At 39.3% G+C, this 12,242-nt stretch overlaps 1 protein-coding gene across 1 annotated transcript in view; it reads left to right on the forward strand.

Annotated features, from left to right (window-relative positions):
- The first annotated feature begins 3,427 nt into the window (after positions 1–3,427).
- The window catches only part of LOC126235830 (UPF0430 protein CG31712), a 90,726-nt gene continuing 81,911 nt past the window's right edge, over positions 3,428–12,242 (forward strand). Inside the window, exon 1 of the mRNA XM_049944682.1 lies at positions 3,428–3,774. Coding sequence (XP_049800639.1) covers positions 3,635–3,774 — 140 coding nt within the window. The 5' untranslated portion in view covers positions 3,428–3,634. The remainder of the gene's footprint in view (positions 3,775–12,242) is intronic.

Raw genomic sequence — 12,242 nt, forward strand, 5'->3', positions numbered from 1 at the left:
ATTGGAGGATGAAAATGTAATTGTTATATTTGTATTACTTCTTAATCTTCTTCAAATGCACTTCTCAGAGTGGTATGTGGCTCCTGAATAAGTATAAATTCTAAAGTAAAGTTCGTATTCAGCGTCATCAAAGTGAAACGAATCAACGTGGTCAAAGTGAAACGAAACAAAACTACATAACTGTGCTTGATAAGTAGTCATACAAGTCGCAAGCAGGCAGCCCTAGTGCCACACATCACATGCAACTCATCAGATTTCATGAGAATCCAAACGATCAGCGATCGATAGCTACTATCTGAGATTTTCCCAAACACATTGGACCTCAGGAGAAATAAATGTTACTCGAAGGTAACTGTGAAGTAACATCAAAATGACATGATTTCCGTAAAAATCGATGCAACTAGGACACTTGGTAACAGTTGGCAAATGAAGAATTTTGTTAAAAACCATATTGGATTTCGTTGTTGTATTATAAGTTGTATATTATGGCCCTATGACTTTTCAATGGATTGGCACACTGGATATTTATCACAACATGTCACTCTTGGTACAGTTAGTTATAATTAAATGTGAGTTAAAGATGCATTGGTGGTAAAAGTCTATGGAACTCCATGGCAAATGATTACACTGACAAAGCAGTTAGTTATTCTGGATAACGACAATAGTGTTGTCAAAGTTAATTTAGATCTTTCTAAGTTTTCAGTGTGGCTAGCCATGAACTCCTTTTAGGTAAGTTGGGGATAAAAGGAACAGAAAACAAGTGTGTTCAATCATGTTTGCAAAATAGACTACAGGCTGTGGAACTCACATCAGCTCATGCTGGTCATAAAATCAGTTTATAATCTGATGCAAGGAAAGTGTTAGGTTGACTTCTGTTCCATTTTTATATAAATGATGAACACACATCAGACACCACTGTCAGATCATGTTTCTGCGTCCATTACGTCAGCACTAGAACTTATAATCTACACAGACGTATTGTAAGCACCTGCAAAAGAGCTGTGCACAAGCCTGGAATTTGGAGTTGAAGTGTAAAGCCCGTATTACACGATGATCCTTAGAGAACTCCACAAACGAGTGACGAACAGCAGTGATCCATCGCAAGCAGTATCGCTACGAACAGTCGTTCTGTTCGAGTAAGCCCCACGTGAGAGATCTGCCAAGCAGTTTCAACCAATATCAAGAGCGCTAATGTGTTGAGAAGATTTGCTATGGGAACTAAACTGAGTGATGTTTGGCAATCTCTGTCGACCACAGCTGATAAAGTCATTAAATTCTTGCAATCATGTATCGTTGCCAACAGCCTGGTCCTAAATGTGAAGAAAACAAGCTGTATAAAACTTGGGAAAATGAGTCGAAACTTAAATCACTTTTTGGTGCTTGATGGAAATGAGAAAGGATATGATGCACAAAACTTTTTGGAATATACGTTGACTGGGACTTACATTGGAAAGACCACATAACTAATCTCTCCCAGAAACTCAATAATGCATGTTTTGCTATGAGAATTATTTTTAAGGTTTGCTCCCCAGATGGTGCTGGAATGGCTTACTTTGGTTACTTCCAGTCCCTTGTATCTTACGGAATAGTTTTCTTTGGCAAAATTAATAGCTGATTAAATGAAGTTTTTACATTACAGAAAAGGGCTATTCGAATATTGTCACAAAGTTTGGCTAGGACTCATTGCAGAGCCCCTATTTAAAAAGCTGTGTTTGCTTATTGTTCCCTTCTTGTTCACGTACACATATGTGTTTATGACAAGAGCTGGACTTCGTGACCAGCTAATCAACTCCAATTATCACTGGTAAAATACGTGCAACTGTGGGTCCTTCCATATAGAACAACTTAGAACAACCTGCACTCAAAGGCATGAGAGCCACTGTGGTGCCATTCTTTTTAGTGCATTGCAAACATACATAAAGAGGCTGGAATCGGAAACGGCCTTTAGAGCAGAGTTAAAATCGCTTATGATTGAGAAGTGTTTCTATAATGTAAAAGAATTTGTTAGCTTAAAGGATTACAAGGTTCTCATTCTTTTTTTTCTGAACTGATGCACCATCAGTTCTCTGTTTGTCTCTGCAAAGAATGTTCCTGCATTTGACTTTCTATTTCAGATGCAGTGCAACACACCTCTGCTGTGAAAGGATCTGTTGCTAATCTATTGGTGATGCTTATGGTGTCAACTGGTTCTCGTGTGTTGATGCGTTATACCGTTTAGCAGTGCTATATAACGTGCTATTGGGTTTAATTTTCTGAGAGGTGTTTTAAACCAAAGTTTCGGGTTTGTCTACATCACTGGCTTTTTGTGCATTTTGTACTATATAATTTCTTCATATATTGTCATTTTTTACAGTAGTGTTTTTATTTTCAAAACTCCTTTTTCATTTATTTACCTACTGTGCATGTTGCACTCACAATGTAGATGCTGTATTTTACGATTCATGTTTCAATCCTTCGCCGAGCGAGATGGCTACTCCAGTCCTAATGTCCTGGAGTCACATTCAGGAGGATTGGAGTTTATTCCCCACTCGACTATCCATGGTTTCCCCTTATCGCTAAAATGAATGCTGGGACAGTTCCTTTTATTATCCCAAAGCCGATTTCATGACTTATCTTCACCTTATCCTATTCTGTTTTGTTAATGTTTTATATGTGTATATTGTTTGTGTATGTTTCTGATATGTCTGATACTGTTGCACCAAAATGGTCTATGGACGAATAAATACATAAGTTCTCGAGAAAGGCGTTTCATAGCATGGTTAATACACTGTATTCCTGTCATATATCACTTATTTTTTGCAAGTATTCTTGGGGACACGGAGATCAACTGCCACTGCTGTTAATAACAGCAATTTATTTCACACAGCAAATCTTCTCGACACAGTAGCGCACTTAATATTCGTTGAAACTGTTTGGCAGATCTCTCATGTGCGGCGTGCTCGGAAAGGACGACTGTTTGCAGCGATATTGCTTCGATGAATCGCTGCTATTCGTAGCTCGTTTGTGGGGTTCTCTAAGGAGCATCGTATAATACGGCCCTTAAACTTTCAACTCCTACTTTCGGGTCTGCGCACATCTCACATCTGCGCAAAATTCGGTTGCAGATGCTTACAATTTGTGCAAATTTTAGGCTCTCCCGCAGATGTAATGGACGTAGATAGAGCGTGATGTGTTAAATGGCCTTTATAGTTGCATACTATCCAGAAACTGTGAGCTCACTCTTTGAGCATTTATTGAATTCATGAGTTATTAGAATCCTGATAGATTACCCAAGATTTGTATATCCAGTTGTTTGTTGCTTGCCCAGATACGTTCTATCCTCAAGTCAACTATCGATACAGTTTTGTAGTTCCCCTACGTTGTGGTTGTTTATAAATTCCTATTACTTGTCATTAATGTATGTTTTCTTGTTGGTTAGCTGGAAATGAAAGGTTTAAAGAGTCTGCATGTGTTTTAATTTTTCGTTGATAGTATTCCTTGGCACAATTAAATAATCGGCTTGGCAACACTGCATATACTGAACATGGGGAGTGAAGCGTTGGAGTAATGTCGGATATGTGTTGTCGTTAGATTCTGTTGTGTTACTGACACCAGGGCCAGTTCGTTTTATTCTCCTTGGTGATATTTTTACGACATGGGAAGATCGAGAACACGAAGCAAATCACCGAAAAGGCGGCACAAAAGTAAACACTCTCGGAAAAGATCGAAGTCTCGTGACAGAAGCTCTCACAGCAAACACAGTGAAAAGACAAGGGAAAGGAGCAACAAATCAAGGTAATTTGTATTCTAGGCGTGTGTACTGTGCCATTACTAGAGAAATGCCAGAAACCATTATATTATTTATCGTTGATTTTACTGATATGTTGTTATAAATACAAAAGTTTTCCACGTTGTTGAAAACTGATGGCTGGACGAACAGCCATTCGCAATGTACAGTAACGCTCGTCCTACTAGCAGATTAAAATTTTGCTGCGACATTAAAAAGAAGAATAGTTAATCACCGTTTTGTTTTTGTAGAACTGATCAATACGCTTTTGAATGATCTCTCAGTTAAAAGGAAATGTAAACAAACTGTCTAATACGTGGACAGCACAAGCGAATTTGGAGCAGTATCCCGTGCCCACTTTATTGCCGCGTATTAATTTTTCTTCATACGAATTAGCAAGAGTATTGATATGTCTTTATTTATTTATTCATTCGCCCTTTGACTATTCGGTGCATCAGTGCAAGTCATGTTGGATACGTAACAGAAATAATATATACATATATGAACATACGTACAGTAGTGCAGGAACTTTATTGGCCTTATCAAACGTTTGACTATCGTTTTAGCAACTTGAGAAATCAGGATGGCCGGACGGGGTACACTCGTCTTGAGTGGGAGACCAATGCATTAACACTGCCATAGCCAACATGCTCAGTAAATGATTTGGAAAGAAAACCCTCACATACCTAGTCTACAATGATCTTACATCATGAGCAAGTAGTTGATTAGATGTACTTTTCATTCCAATGTATCCATAGTGAGGAGATCCCTAGGGTGTAAAAAATGTCAGAAAATAAAACAAACAAGAATACACAGTAAATATTTACAAATAAAAGCAGATATGCTACTTTATCTTCCACAGATCCCAAATGAAATGTCGTTCATGGATGTGCAGTGCAATAAGTAAACAATCTTGATCATATTTTTATTTAAAAGATAGTAAAGTCAGTAATACAACAAGAATACGAAATTTTGTTGTGTGCATCTGAAAATTATAAACATGCAAACACCTGTGAACACTATACCTTTTTTTTATTGCAACTGGTTCCCTGTTTTGAGGAGAGATGTTGCACTGCATCTGAAACAGGAAACCAACAACAGAAATAGTCTTGTGCAAAGACATACATAGGTGGTACACCTGATAACAGATTAAAAAATAGTGAACCAAGTTAAAGGAGGGCCTCATATTTCTGCAATTTATTATATTCTGTACATATACTGTTGAAACTCTTCTCCACAAAAACTGTTTTTAACTCTGCTCTAAATGCTGTATCCTTCTCCTGTGTATTATACAGATTGACACCAAGTGGCTCAAATGTCAGAGTACAAGTTGTCGTTACGTGTTCTAGATGGAGGGGACCCATGATTGCAAGTGTTATAACTATGGTAATTGCAATTGTTTTGCAGGTCTCCAATTTTAGCTCTGTCATCAACACACGCTTTTGTATGTATATGGAGGGTACAGTAAGCATGCACAACTTTTTAAAATGGGTCCTGCAGTGAGCTCATGTAGAGCTGTGTCACGCGATTCAGGTAGCTCTTTTGTGTAATATAAAAATTTGATTTAATTGATTATTAGTTTTAGCCAAAAAAAAAAAGCTTCATATTCTACAAGGGGCAGGAAGTAACCAGAGTAAGCCACTCTAGGATATTCTGAAGAGCATACTTTTGTAATGATTCTCAGAGCAAAGCATGCCGAAGTGAAGTCTCTTGGAGAGTTTAGTTGTATGCTTTTTCAGTTTGTCTTGATCAACATAAATAAGTAAAGGTTTGTACACCAAAGTATTTCTTATTTATTTCTCCCTAGTACCAGATAGAGATATTGGTCTTGATTCATTTTTCCAAATTTAATGTTTTTTTTGTTGTTGTTTTTTTTTCCTCATTAAGGAACAGTTTGTTGACTTAGAGCCATGAATTTGTGGACTTGAGGAATGATTAGTTGTTGTAGACGATGTGTCCTTAACATAGCTCACTATTACAGAAAATTGTAATCTTATCTACAATTTCTGAGCACTGTTTAAAAGGCTTAAATTAGCTTCTATGACACTGTTGTTTCCTAGGTTTCTTATTATATCATCTATGTAATCTGGTATTGCTGTTTTTTTGCTTCTAGCTGTTCGGAAGCATGTTGATTGCTGGTCAGGATCTTCTGGTCATTTAAGTATTTGTTGTCTTGTTTCACCAGTCTCAAATACTTTGGAGAATCTGATACGAGTGATATGGGTCAATAATTTTCAACTTTGTTTATTACCACTTATGAAGGAAGGTATCACTTTCAAAAATTTTTGTCAATGGGGTAACACTGTCCCAATGAATGATAAGATAGCGCCATGAGCCAAAGCCATTGTAGCTTCTGAATCAGCCTTTATAAGGTAACTGGTTATGTAACATTGCAGTTTTTTTTTCTTTTTTTTTTTTCAAATATTGTTAGCAGCATTTGTAAGTGTAATTTCCTGCTCTTCATGTCTCTTCCCTATTTCACTTTTCACATTTACCCCTGCAGATTTATATTTATTGCCAAACAGTTGTTATGATACTGTAACTTCTAAGCAGTTTTGTCTTAGCAATTACCTGTCAATATATTCTCTTATAAGTAATTACATATTTTATAAACTGGGGATCTGGGGATCTTTCCATTTGAGAAAAGAGACCAATGGGAGAATCTCAAGTTAACTGTATCTGTGGTGGTGCAAAAGTATTGATTATTTAAAGGAAGTCCTGTAAATATTTTAGTATCATCAGGAATTGTTCCCACCAAAGAGAACAACTTTGACTTCTGGTTGTATTGTATCCATAAGCTTGGGGTGTAAAAAAGAGAAGTTACAACTCCTTTTAATAATATTCTTTCTCACAGAACTCTGCTTTAATTTATAAATGGAAACATTTTTATGGCAAAGTCTTTGAGGAGTATGAGGTTTTAGATTTGTAAGTGTAGCATAAACTTTGTAGTCCTGCCTCATTTGTGGATTGGTGAAAGCAATAGATACAGTAGGTCCATAAGTTATACAACTTCTTTCCCTTCATTTATTGCTATTACTACTTGAAACTTTTTATACTTTTCTCTGTGGATATCATGTGAACCTTATTGTTTTTCAGAGCATGTGATAAAAGGGCAAGGAAAAATTTTATTGGGCATTTCAATCTCATACAGTAGGTATCAATTTGCACCTTATTACCTAATTTCAGTTGGTAATTTTCTTCGCAGTTGTTGTAAGTGAAGAAAGTGTTCATGAAACAAGAGGGTATTGAACTGAAGTTTGACATATTTTAGGTGTTACGTGGAGCCTTTGTTATCACTTCACTAACTCACAACCAGTCATCAGTCATCTTCCAGCTTAACCTTGAGCTTGGCCTATGCAACAGATCAGTATGCCTCAACAACTAAAATTTTGTATTCTCACTCAATGACTGTGTTAAGTCGCAGTCAAATGGTCACCTTTCAACCTAATTTAGACTTAAGGTATGCTACAGATCAATCTGTCTGGCTATGGTATGGATCAGTCTGTCCCAAAACCTAAATTTAAAAATATAATATAATGTAAAGCAAAAAGTTTTTGATATTTTCCTCTATTTCTGGTTGTACACACATGACACATTGTCCAGACAGGAAAGGAAAATTAGAGGAATATATTCATTTAGTCACAAAGTTTTGTGCAGTGGTAGGAGGATGGGATGCTGTGATCAATATAATAAAAATCCCCACTGATGAGGTGTGGGCATGGGGAGGAATGGGTGTGGAGGTATTTAAAGGTCAGTCTTTGGAGTTTTTATTGGATAACTCAAAAACCGCGTATCCTAGTGAAAATGTTTACCTGTAAAAAAACAAAATTAAGCTACATTACATTTCCTACAAAAAATGTCGTCCTTTTTACTCTCTATGACTAATAGTTTCCTTGTTGCTAGATATGGAAAAATCATGAATTATTAAAAATGGTGTTTTAATTGTTTAAAATCAGTGTTTACTGTTAAATGAAGTGGGTTAAGAATAAATATCACATGCCTGTACAACATCTAAGTGCAGTAGCACTATATTAAGGGAAAAATTGTGTTCTGGTTGTGTAACAGGCAGGAGAAGGGAGGGTGTAAGCACAAGGGAAGGTACATTGGCAGCTTGTGGTCATGCAGTTCCCTCCTGTATAGATCTGCTAACTGAAGAGCGAGAAGACGATTTCCCACACTTTTTACCTCACTTTGTGTCAAGAACCTACAACAGGCTATACCACAGAGTTACACCAACCCTCAGGAATGTACCTTATGAATTGCTGGCAGACATAGCCGAGTGTTTAGTTTTCACAGAGAACTTTGAAACTGACTCGTGTTTACTTAGTGGAGCTACTTTCAGTTTAGTTAATCGGTTGGTAAATGTGGCACCTAGCTGCTGACTGTTGTTGACAACGTATTGTAAAACCATGTAATTGTGTCATTGTCACTTGGTGAATTAACAGATGGCCAGAAAGTTAATGTACTTATCTCGCCATTAATTATGTTACTGGTAGACTGCATAAATTTCTTCCATTCAGGAACTGTTCACAGTTGTAGAGTGGGCTGCACTGAGTGGAGCCATGTAGCACACATCCACAGTATATCTTCCAAGGTGGTTGTGACTGTTGGATGGAGTGGGACTGATCATGTTCAAGTGCAGAGATGTAATTTACTTTACAGTTATGCATTTCTTGAATTCTGTTCCGTAATACCTAGGTGATCAAATTCTGTTGCAGAGGGAGACCATTTAAACTTCTGGCCCTCTTTAGATCTTGGGAGAGCCCAGGCTTGATACCCCTCATCTCGTGAAAAGTATTCCAGCCAGTGATAGTGGAGGCAGTGAATTTAATATTGTCAAATCCATATTGACAGTCTACCACATTTTGGATAGATTTTTCAGTTTGGTAGGCAGTTGACAGCCCGGCTGTTGAACTTTTTTTTACTTAATAGCTCACTACAGTTGCCAATAAGTACTCATTTCATAGTTAAAAATAACTCCACTGTATTAATGCACACTTGATGAAGTTATTTTGTCTGCTCAAATAAGAGAATTGGACAGTATATGCTGCGGAGGTATAGTCTGTCCACAAAATGAAAAGTGAGTGGCACTCGTGGTGAGGGAAAGTGCCTCTCCTGAAAGAGCTTCACCACCCCTCACCCAGACAGAAGACATCACTTAGGTGGAAACCCAAAATTGCCTTGGCCATTAGAGGCGGGTCTCCAACGCCATGAGCGTCCATCTATGGAACACCTCATTACCTTTAAATGGCTCCGAACCCAGATCCACTACTTCATAAAACAACTGAAAGAAGAATGCTGATGGAGGTGTGTTGCTACCATTGGACCTTCTACCCCTACGTCACTGATTTTTGTAGTGGCTGTCACTGATTTTGCTGCACCTAAGGGGTTTACAGTGTCACCCTCCCTAGAAGCTGATGGCTTCTGCATCTACTATTTCTCCTTAACTGTGGGTGTTGCTGAACTCTGACTGCAGGGTGCCATGCAAAATGTGAAGTCTAGGGCTCTCGCCCATGGTTTCCAGGTTTTTTTCCTCCAAGACATATGTCGTACACTTCTGTCACTATCGTACTGTCCGCCCAAACCAGAATTGGAGGATGGCTGGACCCGATACACCATTGTGGGATCCAACTTGCGAGAGATGCCTTTTGAACCAGTCCTATGAACAGCCTACTCGTGGAGGGTGGTGTCTTACCCTTACAATTTAGGCGCCAGTAACTGCTACTAACTATACAATACACTTTCGCTGTTCATCTTAGCATGTGAACTATGGTGTCCTTTTTCCTGTTATGGAGATCTACCTTCCACAACAGGCAAAGGAATGGAGTCACAATTGCCATTCACGTGCTGAGTCTCCTTCCCCCCCCCCCCCCCCCCCCCCCAGTCACCCCATATCAGCGAAAAATCGTGTGCACTCCCATGGTGTGTACCCCATTCTTGGATCTGCATAGATCTCTCTTCTCTCTTTTGGATCAAAAGACTCAGTAGAACCTATGATGTTTTCCCCACCTCCTGTTCCTGGACAGCTTTGACACGTTTCTGGTCTCAGGCGTGTTATGCACTGACAGCTCTATGATTGATGGATGAACCGGTTTTGCGTACACGCGTACAAGATGCAGTGAACTACGCTCCCTGCTGAACGGATGCAAGCCAATTTTGTTCTTGGACTGTCGAGTCGTTCTTATTCGGCAGTGACTCCTCAATTAGTCTTTAGTCTGACGACCATTGCTACCCTAGAAACTGATTGGTTGTAACTATTCAGGATCTCCTTCATGATATCCACCATGCTGGATGGTCTGTAGTTAATTACATTGACACTTTGTCACATTGGGATTCTAGGGAATAAACATGATAACTGGTTTGCCAAGTTGGCCACTAGGGTCCAAACTTTGGAAATGGGGTACTGGAACCGGACCTTTACTTGACTGTACACAAACAATTGAGTCCTGGGATGCAGATTGGAGTGTCCTGGTTTTTTCAAGTAAACTGTGAATCATAAAAGAGCACAGTACATCTACATCTACATTCATACTCCGCAAGCCACCCAACGGCATGTGGCGGAGGGCACTTTACGTGCCACTGTCATTACCTCCCTTTCCTGTTCCAGTCGCGTATGGTTCGCGGGAAGAACGACTGTCTGAAAGCCTCCGTGCGCGCTCTAATCTCTCTAATTTTACATTCGTGATCTCCTCGGGAGGTATAAGTAGGGGGAAGCAATATACTGGATACCTCATCCAGAAACGCACCCTCTCGAAACCTGGCGAGCAAGCTACACCGCGATGCAGAGCGCCTCTCTGTGACAGTCTTCACTTCATGCTTCTGGCAGGGAATCTGCTGTCCTCTGTCGGCTTTGCATTGGCCACACTGGCTGATCCATGTCCACATCATCCAACATGGGGATCCACCCACTGTCAGTGTGGTGCCCATCTCAAGATGACCCATACCCTTCGGGACTGCCGTAATTTGGCCACCTTTCTGCGAAATCTTAAACTTGCAGACATGCTCCTCTAGTGCTAGCTGATACTGCTGTAGCATTTGATTTGGTTTTATGTTTTACCTGTGAAAGTGGTTTTTACTCCTCTCCATGATGTAGGGCACCTTAGCCTCATTGGCCGCTTGAGGGATTGTAGAGGTGACCCGTCATCTGCTTTGACTCAAGGGTCCCATTGGCTACCCTTGCAAGGTGGTCTGGTCTGGCTCCTGCCCTTTCCACCTTTTTAATTCAGTTTATTCGTTTACATCTGTCATTGGTTGACAGACTCACTGTTATTATCCTCTTTCGAGAGATTGTATCTTTTCTATGTAGCTAGTTTCTTGTGGCAACATAGGGTGTGGAAGCACTGGTCGGATGCAAAGGGTGTGTTTCCGGCTGCATAACATTTCTCGGGGGCCTCCAGTAGCTTTTGGAGTGGGACAGCTCTCCCGTCATCACCCTTTCACCCCACTCTCACTTCTGTTAGCTCTTATGTCACATGGTTTTCTTGATTCTCAGATACAATTGAGTCCATTGAGGTTTGTCTTTTGTCCTCTGGGGACTATTCCTGGCTTGACATATAGGATTAAGGGACAGATGACCTCGTAGTTCGGGCCCTTTAACCCCATCAATCCATCCGTCATTCCATGGAAGTTTGCCGTACACAATGACTAAGAATCAATGTCCCCCCTAGCAGTGTAGAATAGTGTGCAGAGATTAGCATAGATTCCATCCATATGCATTTTTTGCTTTAATATTATTAATAATTAATACCTGTATTCCATGTAGCATTAACACACTTGATGAAAAATAAATACCTCCAGGACATGTCTGCTCGTGGCACCACCAACATAATGCATGCTACAGAGGGTTGATATAACTTCCTGAAACAAGCTGTAGTAGCTTCTTGTGACATAGTTTTGTAGATAGAGTTGGAAACCACCTGCTTGCTCTTCAGTTTGCAGACTTATGAAATAGGAAATTACATGACCACAATGCTGCAACCTACCTTACCTAATGCTTGTACACCTACCTTCCACATCTGGCCCCTCCACCATGTCACATCTCCTAGAACACAATTTATCCCTAATGCACTGAGATGTGGTACACACTTTTAATGTTTGTTCTTAACCCACTTCATTTAACCTTAAACACTAATTCTACACCATTAAAAACTATTTTTAATAATGTGGGACATTTCCATCCACTGCAACAAAGAAAGTCTTGGTGGTAAAGAAAAAAGAATAGGGCATTTTTTGTTGGAAATATAACAGAATTTACTTATGTAATGGGAAACAGTTCTGAATTATCCGAGAAAAACATTAAAAAGTGACCTTTAAATGCCCAATCCCACCCTCAAGTCAGTGGTGGAGATTTTTGTTGTTGTTCATAACATTCCCTCCTTCCACTGTACAAAAATTTTGTGACTACACGAATATTTTTCCCTATTTGACCATTTGTGGTCGTTGACTGGACTAACAATATCATTACATTGCTTGTCAA

The sequence above is a fragment of the Schistocerca nitens genome, chromosome 2, assembly GCF_023898315.1.
Source record: "Schistocerca nitens isolate TAMUIC-IGC-003100 chromosome 2, iqSchNite1.1, whole genome shotgun sequence".
In the NCBI taxonomy this organism is placed as follows: Eukaryota; Metazoa; Arthropoda; class Insecta; order Orthoptera; family Acrididae; genus Schistocerca; species Schistocerca nitens.